Source organism: Pteropus alecto, unplaced genomic scaffold (genome assembly GCF_000325575.1).
Source record: "Pteropus alecto unplaced genomic scaffold, ASM32557v1 scaffold7, whole genome shotgun sequence".
Taxonomy (NCBI): domain Eukaryota; kingdom Metazoa; phylum Chordata; class Mammalia; order Chiroptera; family Pteropodidae; genus Pteropus; species Pteropus alecto.
Genome location: NW_006494614.1, coordinates 60,496,108 through 60,516,308, shown reverse-complemented (window position 1 = coordinate 60,516,308; position 20,201 = coordinate 60,496,108). Strand labels below are relative to the sequence as shown.

At 57.3% G+C, this 20,201-nt stretch overlaps 1 protein-coding gene across 4 annotated transcripts in view; it reads right to left on the bottom strand.

Moving 5' to 3' along the window:
- GSE1 (Gse1 coiled-coil protein) overlaps positions 1-20,201 on the bottom strand; it is a 416,570-nt gene that overhangs the window by 11,531 nt on the left and 384,838 nt on the right. For 2 of the 4 annotated variants that reach the window (XM_015600369.2, XM_025042633.1), the window contains 9 exons: positions 15,002-15,201; positions 9,472-9,647; positions 8,811-9,008; positions 7,972-8,163; positions 7,229-7,545; positions 6,235-6,559; positions 2,876-3,489; positions 1,512-1,624; positions 941-1,211 (listed from right to left, as the gene is read on the bottom strand). In XM_015600369.2, the coding sequence (XP_015455855.1) occupies positions 941-1,211; positions 1,512-1,624; positions 2,876-3,489; positions 6,235-6,559; positions 7,229-7,545; positions 7,972-8,163; positions 8,811-9,008; positions 9,472-9,647; positions 15,002-15,201 (2,406 nt within the window). The remainder of the gene's footprint in view (positions 1-940; positions 1,212-1,511; positions 1,625-2,875; positions 3,490-6,234; positions 6,560-7,228; positions 7,546-7,971; positions 8,164-8,810; positions 9,009-9,471; positions 9,648-15,001; positions 15,202-20,201) is intronic. The other 2 variants (XM_015600371.2, XM_015600370.2) reach the window with 2 other exon arrangements.

The window sequence follows — 20,201 nt, the reverse complement described above, 5'->3', positions numbered from 1 at the left end:
AGTGGCACTTCTTGCGGAGACTTAAATGGCCACATCACCAGTGGCTTCCTTTAGGAATTAAGTCAGTCGAAAAGATGCTTTTTACGAACAGAACAATGCATTTTCCCCGGGATTGGTACTCAACACGTCACTGCCCCGCCCCCCATCCATCTAAGGAAAAGCAAGAATTCCAGTTTATGGGTTAAAGACAAAAGGTAAACCATTACACTCCAATAACGAAGGAGAAGCAACCAAATGACCAAGAGCACTTCTGTTTTCTTTCATTTTGCCTTCCATCCAGGGAGAGGTGACCAGGTGTCAGCAAGGAGGATCTGGAAGTATGCAAATGAGCACTCCAGAGAGGCCAAATTCTCACATGAACTACCATGTCTTTACACCATGGATTCCAGTGCAGTCAGCCCCAATGTGGCTGATCTGGAAGCATCTTTCAGGACAGACCATCCACTCGCAACGTGCATTGGCTCTGCCTGGCAGCCACAGACCACCAGTCTCCTGTCATCAGAACACAGAGCCCAGTGGGCCATGTCAGTGGCCCAGCAAGAGGGAATGCCAGCTACCACGGAGCCTGGAGTGCCCTGCCATAGGAGGGCGCACCTGTGCCTTGTGCCCAGGGGATCACCAAACCCACCTTCAGGTGCTAGATGTTACAAGTGACAAGAGCAGATTTATAGAACAAACACAGCAAGTCTTTTTTTTTCCATCCGAGATGAAATAAGAGAAAATGGGCTTTGAATGGGGCAATTTGAGTTTCAGATGGAGAGAAAGAAGAGATACTGAGGCAGGTTTGTGATAGCAGAGGGGCTGTTTCTTTGGGGGTCCCAAGGGAGTAAGAGAGGCCCAGGACTGAAGTGTTTTCAGATTCTGCCTGGAACGTGGGCCCAGGAAGTCCCCAGGAGTCTATGGGCCACACCCCCCAAGGCCCAGGTGAGGCCCTCCCTACCTTTCCTCTTCTCAGCGCTGATATGGGTCAGGTTGAAGATGGTCAGGAACTTCTTTTTCTCTTCGAAGTTGGGGCTGTTGTTCATCTCATCAGGACTATAGCGAGTAAATAGGGCCAGTCTTGGGGAAGGTGTCTGCCGCTTGTTCTGAATCGTCGGGGGCGACGGGCTTCTCTCTCTCAGCATCCGCCGCCGCTTCCTCCGCTTCTGGGTCAGCAATTCCTCCTTCTGCTGTTGGGTGGTCAAGCCAAAAAGTTGCAAAAACTCTAGCTTCTAGATTGGGAAAGAAAACAAATGAGTTTGAAACCACCAGCAGTGGTGCGATTCCACTGTCCCAGGGCCCTTCCTGGTGTCCGCGAAGCCCATGTGCTGTGTCCGACTCTGCCGGGCCTCAGAGGAGGACCCCGACAGCATGCCCAGACACCTCCGGTTAGTAGCGACTGGAGGAGCACAGGGGGACCCCAGCAAATGTGGGGTCAACTGGGACAGTGGGAAAGCCAAGAGGCAGGTACCAGTGTAGGCACCAAAAGCCCAGCCCACAGCCTGACACAGCAGTAACGAGACCCCAGATACCTCGGAGGATGTGTCCAGTTTGAGGGGTGGCTGCTCGGCCACGCAGCGGAGGTGGGCCCTGACCTCCTCTTCGTCACTCTCATCGTAAGAGTCATCTAGGTCATAGTAGTATCCTGATGGCAGAAACAGACGTATTCAGCCGGGCAAGAAGCCTCGGGTCTCCAGCTGATGCACACAGGGGCACGCCTGTGATGTGTACGCAGACTCCCCCATCAGGCCAGGCCCTGCTGGCCTCTTCGTGCACCCCAAAACCCAGATTCCTTTCAATCTAGGTGGAAACATACATTAACCCCTAGTCCTAGGGCTTTTTAGGAACAGCAGATTGGGGCAGAAGGCAGGCACCAGGCTTGGCTTGGAGTCACAGCCTTTAAGTGGCCAGGCGGTCCCAGGGCTGACACTGATCCCCAGCAGGGGACCATTCATCCCACAGGCCTGGGGCCGTGTCCACGGCAACCCAAGGCTGTTTGTGCACATCCGCTCACTCCTGCTGTGGCCATCTGGGTCCATCACCCGGGAGGGAACAGGCACACTCAGGTCCCCATTGTCTCAGAGCATGCATGCAAACTATACAGAGAACAACAGTAGCATCCCTGGACCCAAGGGCACCAGGGTGCTCCCCCCTCTGCCTTCCCAAGGTGAAGAGACGAGAAAATCCTTCTCGGGCCATGAATCCAGCCTAGACCAACAACCCAGGAAGACTTAGCCTTGGCCCCAGCTTCTGCCTAAGAGGCTGAATTCAACACTGCACAGGACCCAGTGTCCAGCAGGAGGAGAAAAGAAACTGGTCTGGGGCCCCTCATCCCTCCTGGTCAGATTGGGGTTGCAGGTGGGGATAGCCACGCTCACCGTGGGCCTGCTCACCTGTTCTCCTGGGCTCTTTGAGGAACCCAGGGAGCTGCTGGCCGATTCTGCCCACTCCACAGGAGCAGGAAGGAGGTGGCCAGACCTCCTGCCCTCGCCCTTGCCCAGGCCCGCCTGCCTACAATTGACGATGGCAGCTCCATATGCGGAGCCCCTGCTGCGTCCAGGCCTGGTCTTTCAAGTCTCCTCCTCTATTATGCTGTACTATTAATGTTTAAAACTGTCTTATTAGCCTCTGTTCATCATTTATTAATCATGCATTTCTACAGAACCCCCTTTATAGGCAAGCTTTGATTTGGCTTTTCGGGACAATTTGCATTTTGGCAGGATGAGCAAGGAGTCCCTGGGCTGTCTCCCCAGCAGAGGTGTCAGGTAGCTACACAGAAGCCAGAGACCTTGCCTCCTGGAGCTGCGGGAGGCAGTGGGTGGGAGGAGGAGGGGCTGAGTGGCTGGCATTACTGTTCCCTAGTCCCAGGGTCATGGGACACCCAGGGAGACCAGACCTTTCTCCTGGGCCTCTCGCCGCCTGCGCTCCTCCAGGTCCAGCTTGCTGACCAGCCTCCGGCGCTGCTGCAGGAACTCATCATAGATGTAGGCAGGGTCGGGACATCGTGGCGCCGGGGGCCGGTACGGTGAGCCTGGCTTCAGGGGTCCAGTGAGTTCCCCGAAGGGGGTTGGCTGGGTGAGGGAGGCCCGCTGCTGGCCCAGGATGGTCTGGGTGGATTTCTCGAGCTCAGCCAGGAAGGGCCCAGGCCCGTGAGGAAAGGCCTGGTGCTCTAGGCTCCCTGCCTCCCGTGGTGGTGGCTGGTACTTGTCCAAGGGGGTGGCCTCGCGTTTCCGGGGCCCTTCCTCCATCTTTTCTGGGCAGTAGACCCGTTCCACCTTCACTAGTGGGACAGCTGCCTGGCGGCTGGGTTCAAATGGGGTGGGGTGGCTGTGCAGAGGGTGGCTCTCGGGGGCCCGCCGTGTCTCCAAGGTACTGTCCATCAGGGACACTGGGTTCCAGAGGGCCGTGGGCATGGAATGGTGCTGTGGCTTGGGCGAGATGAGGGGCGGGGGCCCGCCAAAGTGCTGCGGGGGGTCTCGGCTTCCCGGCTCATGACGATTCGGTCCCGGCCTAGAGAGTGAGCAGACCAAGCCATCAGTCATGAGAATGAGCACGCCTGCCGCCCACCCATGGGTCTCCCAGTTGCCTGCCAGGGCCCAGGTGTAAGCAGCAGCTTTTAAGATGGCCCGATGGGAGCTCCCTCCAAGAGCCAGCGCTGGAGGTGTGTGACGGCCTCCTTCTCTAAGCCATCTGACCAGGGGCTGAAGGGAAGAACACAGTTTCCACGCCTCACCCGAGTGCTGGCCATTTCACAAGCCTCCACTTCCTCTTCAAACGACCTGAGGCAGGTATGTGTAGACCTGCTCCAAGAGGACAGAGAGGCTAGGAGGGTGGACACTGCTTGCTGAGGGCACAGAGACACTGTTAGGCCCAGACCAGAACCCGTTTCTATCTGGTTTCTCGCCTGAGACCTTGCAATAGTTCATTCTGTTCCACCAATTCCTAAATCCCTATAAGTCCCATAAAGACAGAACCTCATTTTTGTTTTCCACAGGAGACCTGTCACATAGAAAATAAAGATAGGGTCCTGTTGCCAAAGGGTACCCACCTCCAGATACGCCAAGACTGGGCAGGTAATGGAGGGCGAGCTGGCCGCCTTCGAAGGGGCCATGACTCCTCGCTCCCCTCTGTCCTCACAGACAGCAGCAAGAGAGACCAGCTGCCGGTGCCTGCCCAGCCCAGTGAGGTTGGGGAGACCCTCACGGCCAGCGTGGGCCTGTGCCCTGCTGACCTCCAGTGGTCCCCATCAGAACTGCAGCAGCTCCATGTGGCCCCAGAGCAGCAGCTGGGCTGGGGGCCTGACCAGGGAGCAAGGCGCCCCTCACATATGCACGTAGGGAGAGAACCGGAGGAGACTGTCCATCAGACCAGCGGCTTTGCCACGCAGTCGTACTAAATGACTTTCCTTAATGCATTTAAAACAGAATTCAACGAAAGGCTATTTTGTTAAGAGAAGCCCCGTGCTGCCCAGATGCCCCAAGGCAAGGTCTGAGGGGATGGAAGGGCAAGGGTCAGAGGCCACTGCGGGCATGTGATCAGGCTCTCAGGACATTCCCTGCCCGGCCAAGGAGGGGGACGTTTAACCACAGCCACCAAGGCTCTTCTTTGTTATTCTCTGACTCAGGCTGCGAGATAACTCTGATGCCGCCGCACTTCTGATCGACAAAGTACAAAAGGGAACCATAGCAAGAACCTGCACGTCCTTAAGTAAATAACAAAGGAATAAAGCCCCTTAGCAGAATAAATATTTCAAGTACCTGAGCCAAGCAAGGAACGGTTTTCTAGCTCAAAGCACAAAGGCCCATCTGAATGTCAAGTTCACGCTGCTGTAAGGCTGAGCATGCTGCCCGCTGCTGTGGGGACCACCAAAACCAGGTGAAAACACCCTGGGCCTGCACAGGGCACTTATGCCCTGAGGTAGAGGCCACCCCTGCCTGGAGGCGGCAGCCCACAGGCCCTGACAGCGGCACCAGGATGCTGGGGCCCTGAGCTGAGGAAGATGCATGAACTAAGAAGATGCCCGAGGGAGTCAGAGCACCAGATCTTATCAGGAGATGTGGACGTGCGCTGTCTGCAATCCCAGTCCCCTGGGCGTGTGCGGAATTAAAGGAGCAGAGGGCGGCTCACAAGCAGACAAGAATGAGCGTCTGTGTGGCCTCGGGTTGAGCCCAGAGAAGCAGGGGAAGAGTGTGCAGCAGAGAGAGGGCTTGGGGTGCGGAAAGACCCAGCCTGGGGGCCTGGCTACAGTTCACTCCCAGTAACACCTCATTAAATAGGTGAATCCCCTCACTGTACTACTCAACAAGTGACGCTGAGGCAGGGCTGCTGGTGGGGCCAGCGGAGCCCAGGACAGAGCATGACAAGCTATTGGAAAGAGGAAGTGGGTATTTAAAATGCCTCTACCTAGACATCCAAGTGTTTCTTATCCCTTGACAGCACGATGGGCATTCAGAGCTGAGGAAATGCTCAGAAATCTTCCCACCTAACCTCCTTTGTTCACTGCTGCGGAAACTGAGACCCAGGGAAGGGAAGCAGTGTCCAGTGTCCCTGAGTCCCCCAAGCCAGGCCCAGACAGAGCTCCAGAGGTCTGGCCAGGCTATCCACCAACTCTGGCTGAGGATCTCAGCCAGAGCCTTCGGCATGAGCCCTGGAGGGATACGGAGTAAGGTGGGGAGGCACGAGGTGACAGCCAGACCAACGGGAGGAAGCAGGGAGGCCCAGGGAGCAAGTGTCAACGGCCGGGGAATCCAGAGGCAGGCGCAAGTGCCTCTCGGGGAATTCTTTTACAATGGGGATGAAAGATGGGTATATGTTTTATTACAAAAGCAATAAAGTTAATTTTTTACTTAAATAAAAGTTAAAGGCAGTCCTCTTCTCATTAAAGTTTAGGCTTGAAAACAGAGGAAGAATAAAAAACATTATAATGATCAAGTAAAGCTTTTCCCTTGTGCTCTTCACCTGCCACGTGTGTCCCCTTGGGGATAAAGCAGGGCTGCGTGGGCAGGGCCCTCCCTGGCTATGGACACTGGCTTGGCGAGCACGGTTCCTGAGGGATGGGGCGCCTTTGACCACCTGCTCTCCCTTCTCAGTCTCTACTTCCTCGTGGGCAAACAGGTTAGAACACAAAGATGAAAGCAGTAAGAGAAAACGTGCATCAGGACGCTGGGCAAACCACAGGTGCTCAATACATGTTGGCTGACTACAAACAAGGCAGCGCGATGAATGCCCTCCCGCGCCCGACCCGGCGGGCCCCACCTGGCGCTCTCGGGCCTGTGCTCGGGCTCCGTGGGCACCGGGGGCCGGCCCATGTCCAGGTGCTGCTCTAGCACCTGCTGCCGGAACTCTGACACCTGCGACTGCCGGTCCTCCTTCTCCTGCCGCAGCCGCCGCTGCCGCGCCAGCCACTTCTCTTCCTCGTTGGTGCGCTGGATGAGCAGGGCCGTGGCAGCGCTGCTGCCCGGCAGAGAGAAGATGCCGTGGTTGGAGAGGAGGCTGGGCACAGTGTGGTGGGGGGCGGGCGCTGGGTGCAAGGGGTGCTGCACCGGCTTGGGTGCCTGCAGGCCCACATCCTTCAGCTTCTCTGTGGGGGGCGGAAAGAACATTACGTCACAGCAGGCTCCCAGCACCAAGCCCAGCTGGCTCCTGCCCCGGCTGCCCAGAGGAGCGTGCCACCCTTCGGAAGGGTTCATCCCATGACCAGGACCAGGACAACTGCAAGGGGCCTCATGGACGCTTTCAGGAAGCACGCCTCGTCCTGAGGGAATCATGGCCACCGGCAGGCACTGCTCCTGCCCGGCCCAGGGATGGCGGACCTGCAATGGGGTACCGGGCAGGCTTGAGCTTGGCTCCTAAGAGCAGGTTGTAAGATTTTTAGGAATCATGCAAGCGGTTGTTAAATAGGCCCTTATTAAAGTTGGATTATCTATACTTATGATCAGATAAAATGTTAAAAAACAAAGGTAAAATATACTTAAAGCTTATTATTTCCTAATCCTTTGGCTACACTTTACTGTTGTACACAGGCTTGAAGTCATTTATGTCCACTATATCTGGACTGTGTGCCACTGAGCATCTCAGGTCTGCAGCTGGAAGCTGGCCCCGGTGGGAGTCCACGCCACGGAAGGTGGCGGACGCTACAGAAGCAGGCCTTTCCCTCGGAGGGCGGGCTGTCAGATACTTGCCAGCCGCTGCGGCTAGCCCGTCCCTGGGTGGCCTAGGTCTGTCCCTCTGGCTCGTCTGCCTGGGATACCTGCTCGGGTTGGGGTCAGCTGCTCCGAGGGCTTCACCCGCTCCTCCGTGGCGTGGCCCCGCAGCCCGTGCAGCTCAGCCACTGGCAGGAAGGCTGGCTCCAGCGCCTTGGCGGCCAGCAGCTCCTTCTCTCGGGCCCGCTGCTCCCGCTGCCGCTCCAGCTCCCTCTCGCGCTCCTTCTCCCGCTCGCGCTCCAGCTCCTTCTCCCGCTCGCGCTCCTTCTCTCTCTCCCGCTCGCGCTCCTTCTCCCGCTCGCGGTCAGCCTCCCGTTCCCGCTCACGCTCGCGTTCCCGTCGCAGCTCCTCATCCATCTGCAGCCTGTGGGGAGCAGAAAGGGAGCCTGAGCTCCACTGCGAGGGAACCAAGCACAGGCCACTAGCAAGAATTCCCAGAAGCGGGACTGACAGTCCAGACCAAGGTTTTCAGTGAAAACCCCAGCACTCTCACCCGAATAGTCGTGGGCGTTAGAAACTCAGTCTGTGAGATACAAGTTGTCTGTAAGATATTAGCTCCCTAAGCATGCCTCCCTGAAAGCCGATGCCAGGAGGTGGTGATTGCGACAGAGGCACCAAGCCTGCCACCATCTGGGAACTCAGAGCATCAACTGTCACTGTCCTATTTACAGGTGACCAGACTGAGGAGCCACCCAGGCACCAAGTGCCAAGCAGGGCTCCAGCTGGGCTCCTCTCTGCTCTGCCATCAGGGCTGGGGAAGCAGAGGGCACTGGCCCGGGACATGGCTTACCTCTCAGCGCTGAGACTGGACATCCGCTCTGTGTGTAGTGCTGCCAGGGACGAGTGGGACAGCTCAGGGGGGTAGCGGACCCCAGAGAGGTGGAGATGCATGGCTGACGGGTGCAGTGGAGGCAGGGAGCTGGGGGTGGGGATGGGGTAGAAGGGGGACCGCAGGGCCGATAGGCAGTAAGAGTCATCCATCCTGTGCCAAGAAAACGGGCCAGTGAGCACCAAAGTTAAAGAAAAAAGGCAGGGCCTGGGCCTACAGTTTGTCTCCACAAAGGCTCTGTAGAGGCCACATCCAAGGCCAGCCCTGAAGTCCCTTGCTGACAGAGGCCCCTAGATGCCAACAGCTCAGAGCTCCAAGGCCCTGCCTGCTGCTACCCTGAGGCTCGGCCAAGCCAGGACCCTTCTGGGTTTGACCAGCAGTCCACAGCATAACTACGGCCCTGTCAGGCTCAGGTTTAGGAAGCTTCTACACGGAGCACTGACTACACACACCTCTGCTGGGGTGGTTACACAGCAGAGTTCCTCTCTTCTACATAAAACCCAGTGCTCTGTTTATTAACAATTCTGTGCTGCCGGGAGAGCCAATGACAAGGGGAGAAGTAGGGAGACAACGGCTCAGACAAGAGAATTTCTAGCGGGGCAAACCTCTAATGGCTCGTTTGGAAGGTTTGGGGGCTGCTCCAGGCTCGCACTGGGAACCTGGCCCCCAGGACATGAGAAACACATTTCTGGCCAGATTCCATTCTGCCACAAGCAGACTAGCGCCTGGACACAAGGGTGTATGGGGTAACAGCCCTGGCGACTCAACGGGGACTATGGAGGGGGTCTCGGACAACTCACCTGAAGGCCGGGTGGGGGAAGGGGTGCGGGGCCAGGTAGCTGGGGTGGTAGTAGGCAGCGGCAGTGGCCGGGTCCAGGCCAAGGGGAGGTAGGGAGGACATGCGGAGGTCCTCGGTGGTGTGGTAGGGCCGGAAGCTCCTCAGGTAGTCCTCAGTCACCGTGCTGGGGGGCACCACATGGTGCACAGGCCTCTGGAGACTACAGGAGGGGATGGAGAGAGGGAGGTGAGCAGAGTGCCCGTTCCACGCTGGGAAGTGGGTCAGCCTCCCAGAGTTCTCCTGCCTCCCTCAAAAGGACAAGTCTTTGGCGACAGGTCCTGTCTCCAACGAGAGGCCAGGGCTGGCAAGAGGCCCAGGGCACAGAGGGGTTAGCCGCTGTTCCTTGCCTGCCTAGCCCCTTGCTGTGCACGCCAGCAGGGATGGGCCTGCTACCTGCAGCCTGGAGGAACCCCTGGCCTCAGGAACCAGGATGGTTTAGGCAGCCGGCCCTCATCTCAGCGTGGAAATGGACAGCAGGGGTAGATGGGACTGCGGGCCCAAGGCTGAGTCACCATCTGGAGAGCCTCAGCTGGTATGGACTCCAGGCCACTGGCCCGGCCTCAGGGACTCAGACCCCAAGCACGCATATCTGTCCCCGCCAAGCCCGCAACCCGCAGACTTACTTGAGTGGTGGGAATCGGGAGTCCTGCACGACCGAGCTGGGGGAGATGCCGAAGGGATAGGGGGTGCTGAGCAGATGGGAGGGGATGGCCGGGCCCCCCGCCTTCTCCTGGGGCAGTGGGGGCTCCACGATGAGGCGTTCCCGACCGCTGCTGCTGCCCCGAGAGCTGGTGTCCTGCTGGAGGACAGAGAGCGGTGGGTCAGGGGAGTGGGGAGGGGTGGGTGAGGGCTGACAACCAGGATGGGGCCGCGTCCTCCTCCAGATTCACGGAAAGGCCCACAGGTTAAGTGCACGTTCTAGAAGGACCTTTTCCTTAAGGTATCTACCCAAAACTGCAGTACACGTGGCGTGGGAAGGAGAATGGTGAGAACAGAGTCCCAAAGAGGGACAGGTCCAAACTGAAACCTACCTAGGGACAGTTCCCTCCTCAGTGCAATGAAGGACAGAACCTCCTTTCAGGATTATTGGGGTCACCAAGACAAGTGCCCAGTGATCATGAAGGATACAGCAGAGAACAGGGGCTCCCCATGTTGCACAAACACCCACACCCTCCCAGCATGGATTTCCCACAGGGTCACAGCAGCTCTGAACCCGAACTTAGGGAGTTAGATGACAGTGTTCCCAGCACGCTTCCCTTCCACCCAGGAAGTGAGTTCTGTGCTATATCAGGGAGTAACAGAACCATCTGGGGTCCCCCAGCGGCGGAGGACAGCTTTGAGCCTGCATCACAAGATACCTTGATCCCTTGTGCCCAGTGACTTGGACTCAAGAAGGTGGTACTGCCCTGGGACTTGCATGCAGGTCTGCCCCGGCCACTCCTGGGGTGGCCCTGGCACCACAGCCAGAGCAGAAAGACCTGTCTTGGGGCCTTGGCTGACCGGACCTGTCTTGGGACACTTTTGTACACACCGAGGGGGGAGATGGCTACAGGCTGCAGCCCCACCTGCCCCGGACTCCTAGATAGAGCAGTTTGGGGCCTGGCCAGGGAGGCAGAGCCCGGGGACCCAGAGAAGGGGCTAGCTCAAGGTATGATGGGAGAGGAGGAGGCCCCTGCCAGGACCAAGAGCAGGCGTGCCGCCCCTGCCACACCGAGGGATATTCTGCACTCCTGTTCAAGGAAGTATCCGGCCCCCCAAAATCAGACCATTGGAAGGTTCTGACTGTTTTGTCATTTATGTAGCTGAAAGGCAGCCATGTAGCAAGGCTTAGAAAGCATTAAGGGCAGCCAGGGAGCTCTCACTCTGGAGTAGCTGCCAGTCTAGGGGGCTCCATCACTGTGACAGCCCCTCCCAGCCTACGGTCCAGGCCTCCCGTGGGCCACAGCCACACACTCCCGAGCCGAGTTTCACAGCCAGGCCTTCATTTGCTGGGTCAGTTCCACATGTCACGTTTGGCTGCCACTGATCAGATGGCAGGCAACAAGGACTCAGAGAAAGGAGGAGGCACTTCCAAGGCACAAACCCTGGTCCATCTACCCCAAATCCAGTGTCTTCACCATGCCACGAAATGCCAAATACCCCGAAAACAAAGGGACCATGACCCTCTAACTGTCTTGTTAAACTGGTAGGCTGAAGAACATGTCCAGTAACGACTGCTGGACACGTGGTGGTGCACTTGGACCCGAGGGGCAGGTGCTGCGCTGAGGCCCGAGGAGATGCTTGGCCCCCTGTTCCTCCAGCCCCTGCTCTCCCTGCTCTGCCAACTGTCTGCATCAGAGTCAGGAGGCGGGGGCAGCAGAGCCCCCAGTTTATCTAACTCCCCGTGTGGGTGGTGAAGGACGGATCCCCTTGGCCACCTCCTCCAGCAGCCCACCCATAGTCACACTGGCTGACTGTGACACCGAGGAGCAGGCTGCTGGTGAGGTGGCCGAGGCCCACAGAGGGCCCATGCATCCGTCAGGCGCATTTACCAAACGCCCGGGCCAGGCGGCCACCGTGCTACCTCGGTCCTCCAGAAGACAGATCAGCAGTAATTAATTGAAGGAGACAGGCCGCTGATTAGAATTTCTAATGAGCAGCAACATCTGTTCCCTTCCCACGTGCTGGCAGGGCCTCTCCACTCACCGAGACTTGCCCTTCCCAGAAGGGGTGATCGCATGGCGGGTGTCAAGGGTGGGACACACATGTGCACCGACACCCTGGTCAGAGCAGGGAACACAGAACTCTCACCTCCCAATTTTCCAGAGACTTCTACACAGGGGCTGACACCTGGCTTCGGGGTCCTCCAGCTGCTTATGCAGACAGCAGGCTGGGCTCCCAGCTTGCCTTAGGAGGTGGCTCCGTCAGGTCTTAGAGATGCTAGATGACCTCCTTCTATAACTGTCCCGTGCCTCAGTTTCCCCATCTGTCAAATGTGCCAATTGCAGTACCAGTTCACAGAGCGATGGGGACAGTACACAGGTATAGATGAAAAAATGAGGTGAAGCACGGGATGGGGGGAAGCTTGAACACAGAAATGTACCACCAAGCATGAAGCCATCCCCCCTCAAATTCTCATCTACACCGTCGGCTGAGGGCTGCTTACTTCCAGGTCAGGGCTTGCTGGCTCTCCCTCACACGCTTACCCCGCCAGGCGCAGGGCCAGGTCAGCCCAAGTGCGAGCGTCTGTCATGAGGAGGCGCCAGGGCCTTACACCAACTGGCCTGGGGAGTCTGCTCCTCACTGGGGCCACCACCGGGTAGAGCCCCCTTCTCTCCTCGGCGGGACAAAGCCCTGCTGGAAGGCAGCTGGGCCAGATGGCACCTTGTCCTGGCCTGGCTGAGACAAACGGAGCTGGAGAGGTGGGGGTGGGGTGGGGGTGCAGCAGCCAGGGGGTTCAGTGGGCCAGACCCGTGTGCCTCCTTCCGTTTGGCTGGCGCCCTGCCAAGCTTGTCACAGGCACCTGGGAATGAGGTCAGCCTGGCCTGGGGGGCATGCAGGGGCTGCTCAGGGTGGGGTGGGCCTGGGCAGCAGCCCCCAACCCAGGCCATACCCAAGAGGCTCAGCCGGCCACCCCAAGGCACCCCAAGAGCACCGGCTGGGCTCCCACTGCTGTCCCCGGCAGGCAGGCATGCACTGAGGAGCATCTGTGGGGCAGCTTTTTATTTCTGCACCGTGGCTGCAGGCGCAGCTGTAGCAATGAAAGAAAGATGGGGGAGGAAGGGAGGGAGGAAAATCTTTCATTCTCTGGTGATTAGAGAGGTTTCCAGTCAGACAAGACATGCCCTGTTAGCTTTAAAATGGACTATTTTTCATTTCATCTGCCCTTTCGAAACTCCGACTACCGAGGAAATCTCGGTGATCCCGGCAAAGGGACCCCCAAAGCCCCCCTACACCTCCCCACCATGTGGGAGGCCCCCCCATGACTCCCGTGTTACGGAGTGGTTCCCCTCTCCTACCCTCTCGCCTCTCCCCAGGCTCTCCTCCCCAGAAGGATTAAATTCTCCACTGAGTCTTTGTGCTGAGTTGATGAGCCATACATCAACTGCTAATCCAGCTCCCTTCCTCCCGCCCTCCCTGGTGGCATTAGTGTTTCATTAACTGCCAATGGCTGGAGCAGAGCTAGGGCCTAGCCCTCTCTGTGGGGTCAGCAAATGTTCCTGGGGCCGCGAGGACCCTCTGAGGAGGGCAAGGAGCTGGGGAGGAGGCCTGTGGCAGAAGGGGACTGTTTACAAGGCTTTCTGGGTCCTGGGTCTGGGTGGCCAGATAGGAAGAAAGCCCCTCTCAGGTGGGAGCAAAGGATAATTCAGGCTGTGGTGACCATCACCAGCCAGGGACGTGACAGGAGTCAGAAACCACCTGGACCTGATTGAGTTAGGTGAGAGGCAAGGAGCTGAGGCTGTTTGAGACAGGTGGCTGGACCCCAGGGTCAAGGCTGATCACCAGGTGGCTGATAACAAGGGGCAATGGGCCCCTCTCTGGTGGCAGAAGACTCTGGTATAGACTCCTTGTCCTGCCTCAAAACAGGACCAGGGAGCAGTGCAGGCCACCTGCTGGGCCCTGCCCTGTCCCTCCTTCCTCCAAACCACATCCACTGTAGAGAGACCGACATCAAGGCGGCAGCTTGTAGGCAGGCACAGGGGGCCTTGGCCGGGTGACAATCCAGGAGGGTTTGTCATCTCGGACCTGGGGGGTCAAATTAGGGCCATACCCAGGTGGGTCCCAGGCCATAGCTATTTCTAGGGATCCAAAGACCCCCACTGGGTTCCTTGGGACCCTTGCCCTTAGTCAGGGCCTGATGGACAACACCCACCCCCCTCCAGGGGCAGGGAAAAGACAAACCCTGAGCAATGACTGTAATGCCCATCCTCCCACTCAACAGGGTAGAGATGGGAGGGTGCGAGGCAGGAGCTCCCCCTCCCCCTCTGATTTCTTTGTGGTTTAATTAGTATTTCCAAGCGGTGCCATCCCTCAGGGAACTCAGCAGAAAGATTCAGGAGAGAAGCACAGCAACAGTGTTCTTAATGAGGAAAGGCTCCTCCGGGCTGGGAGTACCAGGTGTGGGGGAAGTGGAGGTGAGGTGGGGGGCAGTCGGCCCTGGGCAGGTGCAAAGGACTGGCTCCCAGGGCCACCAGCTCCTTCTGTGCAGGCAGGTCACCTGGTAGTGGCCACACCCAGGAAACCCCAAGTGTGGGGACATCCCCCCAGCACAGGCGTCAACAGATAAGACAGAAACATGAAAACATGACACATGAAAACATGGCTGGCTCTCCTATTTCAATGCCATGTTTGAGCAACAGGTAATAACAGCTGTTATCAAGTGCTTGTGATGTGCAAACACCATTTTAAGCACTTTATATGAGGTTATGGGCTGAAGTACATCCTCCCCAAATTTGTATGTTGAAGCCCAAACCTCCAGTACCTCAGAATGTGACTGTATTTAGAGACGAGGCTTTAAAGAGGTGATTGAGTTAAATGAGGTAACTGGAGTGGGCTCTAATCCACTATGACTGGCCTTAAAAAAAATGGAGATTAGGACACAGACACCCAGAGAGACGACCACGTGAGGACATGGGGAGAAGACACCGTCTACAGCAGGGATCCCCAACCCTTGACTGGGCCACACAGCAGGAGGTGAGCGGTGGGCGAGTAAATGAAGCTTCATCTGTATTTGCAGCTGCTCCTCAGAGCCAGCATCGCCGCCTCAGCTCCAGCTCAGATCATTAAGATTCTCATAGGAGCACCGGTCCCTGGTGCCAAAAAGGTTGGGGACCACTAGTCTACAGGCCAAGAAGAGAGGCCTCAGAAGGAACCAGCCCTGCCGACACCTTGATCTCAGACTTCCGGCCTCCAAAACTGTGAAGAAATGTGCTGTGAAAGCCCCAGCCTGTGGGGTTTGCTGGTGGCAGCTGGAGACGACTCTGCATAGACCCTCCTGGTACGAGCTGTTGGCACCTCATTTTGCAGATGAGACAGGGGCTCAGGAGAGTGCAAGTATGGGAGTCAGGGGTTTGAACCCTGAAATCCAGTCCTCCCTTTCGAAGGCCACCTTTCCCCCCAACAAATACAACCTGTGGCCAAACCCGGCTCCACCCATGCATCCCATGCACTCACTTGCCGGCTCTCGCTCCTCCAAACGCCATTGACGGTCTTGGTCGGGGCAATGGTCACCACGGGGGGTGTGCTGGGGACGCTGTGGCCCCCAGGGGGGACGATGATGGGACCCATGGGCACCCGCTTGGGTGTGCTGGCAGGAGAGCTGTGGTTGGTGGCTGGAGAGGACACGGGGGATGACTCACTGCTCAGTGAAGACCCTGCAAGAAAAGGACACAGAGCCTCAGCAGGGGCCACACTGACCTGTCACATTTCTACGCGGCCATGGACTCAGAGACCACTCAGTGTGTGGCTCACAGTCCGCAGCCCCCATTACAGAGACCCCTGACAAAGGACTAAGGCAGATACCACTTCACCTGAGAGTCCTGACAGCACCCAGGACCCTGTGTCCACTGCAGGCCAAAGAGGTGATCCCTAAATTACACCACAGCAGAGCTTCAGCTAGTGCCATGCACGAGGGAGGCGAGGGGCACACCCTCGCCCCACACATGGCACTATGTTTCCAGGGTGCTGCATGAGCTTAGCAGCTGTGGCTCTGCTGGCTGGAGAAGGTGGAGCTGGCACCTGAATGCTTCTCATTACAGACTCGGGGTGCCAGTTTTGGTCTGAGCACGTTTGGCCTGGAGGTTGCTGCTGACAGTCTCAAGTAGTGGCTGGGAGACACCCCATATCTCACTCTTGGATTTGAGGGGCAAATGCTGACCCCTCCAAGAGGGTTCAACTGGGCACCTTCTGTCTCTGAGAGCCCCACTTGGAACACCTATAATCCTGGGGAGGTGGGGAAAGCAGGCATCAGCACAGACCCCCATTTCTGGAAGAATTCCATCAGCTTTCCAGCATCCTCCCTGAATTTTGTTAAGAACTTGTCCTGGTCCCAGGGACCCCATACCATCTCAAGGGGCCACACTCATATTACCAAGTAAAACCTTTGCTTAAAGGGGAGGCAAGGCAGCCTACGGTCACGGGCGCTGAGACGCACTGGGCTGCCGTGGCATTGATGAAATCAATCACTGTGCTGCATGCACTCTCTTCTTTCTGACCCAGAGGTCTCAATCTGTCAAGCTTGGCCTCAGTGGAGTGACCAGGAGGCAGAGTGGCTGGACCAAGGCACCATGGATAGTGACAGAGCTCTGCCCTGAGCGAGGTGCTCCCAGCCAGGCCTCTTCCACGCGGCTCCCTAAGTGTGCGCACAGCCTGCACAACTGCACAGGGCAGCCCCCTGGGGAAACCCCCAGTCCCGACAGATCTGCCTCCATCTAACGCACAGGCTATGCCCCGAGAGCTGCTCAGCAGCACTTTCTGCTCAGCAACCCTGGGAACAATGCCGAGGCCTGGCCCTCCCTCTGTCCCAGCCCTCACCTGTCAGTGCCTGGCCACGGGGGGAGTGACTAGTCGCCTGAGGGCCAATGGCCTGATTCTCCAGATGGACCACAGCACTGGTTTTATATCCCAGCTCTGCCACCCACCAGTAAGCGCGAGCTCCCAGTCTTCTGTTCAGATGTCAATACTGCCTGGGGACAGCGAACAGGAGAGGATGTGGGCCGCCTTCCTTTCCCAGTGCGATGCCTCTGAGGTTCTAAAACAAGCTGGGGCTGGCTGAGTCAGTGAGACCCAGCCGGGAAGCCAGTTCCAGGACTGCTGCGGGGGCGGCACTGGCTAGGACGGACCTTGGGGCCGCTGGGGACCGCTGGGCTGCTGTCAGCTCTGACGAGCCAACGGAGGGAAATCCTGGCGGCAAGTTGGAAAAGGCACGGTACCCTAAACCCTCGCCCACGTTTGTGCAATTTCGGGTAACTGGCTGGCTGCATATTCTCAGGTACTGTATCCACCCATACACAGCCTGGCCCGGCAAGGTGGGGCTGGCATCCAGCAAAGTCACAGCCCGGGGTCCCGGCAGCCACCAACCTGAACCACCCCCAGCCCCACCAGCAGCTGAAAGGACAGCCAGTGTGACCTCAGGATGGAGCATACACGGCGGAGCAGGAAGCGGCCAGAGCCTCGGGCCCATGGTGAGATGAGCCACCACCACCAAGCGGGCAAAGGGAGACGAAAAGGCCCCGACAGGGTCAGAACCCCAGGAGCGGCACCTGCCCGGGGTGGCAGAGTGAGGGCGGGACGAGGGTGGGGTCTCGCCGCTTCCGGATCTGTGGGTTCGCTCTGCAAATTCATCCCACTGGATACCTACAGTCTGTACTTTTCTGTAGGAATTTAGCTTTTTCATAAAAAGCTCATTTTAAATTTTTGGGAAAAAAACCTAGGCATGGGACCTTTCTTTTTAAAAAGTGAATTTCCGTGGAATCTCTGCCAATCTCCTTTTTTTTTGGTTGTGGCAGCTTTATTGAGATGTGATTCCCACACCACAGAACTCATCCGAACCAAGTGTGTGATTCAATGGTTTTTAGTACATTCACAACTGTGCGACCATCATCACAATCGACTCTAGAACATTCTCTTTACCCCAAAAAGAAACCCAGTAGCAATCACTCTCCTCCCTGCAGCCTCTGCAACCACCAATCTGCTTTCTGTCTTCGTAGATTTACCTATTCTAGACGTTTCACGTAAATAGAATCATATAATATACAGCCTTTTGTGACCGGCTTCTTTCATTCAGCGTGATGTTTTTACAGTTCATCTCTGGTAACATGTGTCAGAACTCCATTCCTTTTCATGACTGAGTAATATTTATACAGCCTTTTGTGACCGGCTTCTTTCATTCAGCATGATGTTTTTACAGTTCATCTCTGTGGTAACATGTGTCAGAACTCTATTCCTTTTCATGACTGAGTAATATTCTATTGCGTGGAGGACCCCCCCCCCCCCCGCCCCTGCCCCATTCTGTTTACCCATCATCCACTGATGGACGTTTGGGTGTGTTGCCTTGTGGCTACTGTAAATAGTGCAACTGTGACCACTGCTCTTAAAGCCCATCTCACTCAGCCTCAGGCACTTGGTTGTCCGGAGCTCCTGCTGTGTGCCTGGCCTGCACCCTGGGTGGCCCTGTCAAAATTCTGCCTGTGGGTGGAGGGAGGGGGGATATTCGTGCTCTGGAGCCAAAAAAGTAAAGAAATAAAACAAACAGACCCAGGGCCCCCACTGCTCAAGGCAGAGGCTGCACCTGCCTAGAGGACAAGTTGGGGGTCAAAGGCCAGGTGGGCTCTGGTCCTCCAGGGGGGTGGGGAAGCTGGGAGCGGATGCCTGGAGCCGCCTCCTGCACCAGCCTCTGGGCCTCACAGAGGGATGCCTCATGAACAGGAGTACCTGACAACCCAGGGAGCTGTGCCGCCGCCTGCAGAGACTCAGGGCCACCTGGCTCCTGCCTCTGCTCTCCTCCCTCCACCCTGCCCCACATCATTAGTCTCTGGATTAGCTTCCTTTCTCAACGCTGGGGGGTGAGCAAGAACGAGGGAGCTTGAGAGGCCCAGGTGGGCCTGCACGGGGGAGGCCATCCACAATTAGTAGTCTAATCCCTTGGGGCTGGGCTGTCACTCGCCAGCTAGCGCACTCGATCGATCCCTGACCACGTACCCACCAATTAGTGAGCGGCTGCCCGACCCTCATTCTCATGGCGGCTGCAGCGGAAGGGCTGTGATCATTGTAATTAACTGGAGGCATGCAGCAGGAGTCAGTGGATGCGTGTGGATTGGAGATGACAAGAGGCAGAGTGCTCAGTGTCACCTCTGTTGTCTGACCTCGCGGATTAACGCCCGAGGCCGCCCGGGCACATGTAATTAACAGCTGAGACCCCAAAGTTGCTGCGAGGGGAGGGGAGTGAGGCCTGGAAATAACACTGCAACACTGCAGCAGCCCTGCCAGCTCAGACGTGCACTGAAGCAGCCACGCAAACGATGAAGCACAAACTGCACTGCCCTTAACAAAAACCTGTCCCACTACAGGACCTCTTCAGCCTGGGACGCTGGAGAGGGTGGAGGGCAAGGACTGGCTGAAGTCACATCAAACAGCCCTTGTCCACCCCAGGCCCAATGCTGCACCGAGTCAGAGAAAGAGCAGAGAAAAAAAAAAAAAATAACAGTGACCATGTGATGCGTTTCTCTAAAAGGACCTTTGGGATATCTTCCTGAGATGCCTGCTTATGTGGCTGGGTCTGTCCGGAGCATCTCAGGGTGGGAGGGGGCAGCACCACCGGGATAGCTCCAGTGCCAGGGGGAGGCAGTTGTGAAAGATCTGCGAGTGAGCGATGCAGCAGGAGGGGTCCCTTCCCAGCTGAGCTTTGCCCCAGGGTAGGCAGGGACGGGACCCACGGCTACTGACTACAGCAGGCAGGAGCCCAGAGGATCCTGCGCGCTGTCACCTGGGCCCCTCCGCTCTCTTTCTGCGTTTGTTCCATCTCAGGTCATTCTGAATTGCTCTCTGCGCCAACTGAGTGCAGTGAGAACTTTGTAAGGCCACCGCGACTCTGGGGACACGACGGCTCTGGCTGGCGTCAGCAGACTCTGGAGTGAGCAAGCCCTTGGCCCGGCGTGGGCAGTGTTCCCTCTGGGGCGGGGGGGAGGGGACACAGCCTCCCAATGCCCAGCATCTCTCCAGGCCGCTCCTCCACCCTCCCTGCTTCCAGTCAAGATGTGGGAACTCATCAGGCCTGTGCACTTGTGCCATTTAGACCCAGAAAGGAACCTGGCCATTGACCAGTCGAAAGGGACAGAACCTGGACCGTCCCCGTTTTGGTCCTACCTCCTTTCCTTGAAAAGTCTCCAAGAGAATAGGTACAGAATCCTGAAAGTTCAACCTGTGCCTGGTGGGAATGGGAGCCTGTGGGTCATGGAGGTAAAGTCTCCACCGCAACCACATGGCTATGGGAACTGGCTGGGGAACCCTCTGGACTCCTTGCGGGCCTGGCCCAGGTGGGACAGCTGGGCACTCGGAGGGCTACCCTCTGCCTGGCTCAAGTTCAGGAAGGATCCACTGAAAAAGAGCTGTGGGGGACTCTCCCTCCAGCTAGAGCTTCTCTGCAGGGGGAATAGTTGGAGGCCCCACCCCTTGGCCCCTGGGTACCAATGTGCTCTTGAGCTTGATTTACTGTCACTTGACTGTCACTAACCACAAATCGGCAAAGGTGAGGTGCAGGTCTCTATTACCAAATGCATTTCCAGGGCTGATGACTTGTTGATGAGCAGGGCCAGGGAGAATGGCCGGCTCTCACTTCTGAGGGGCAATGCTGCTGTGTTAGGGTGCATCGGGAGCT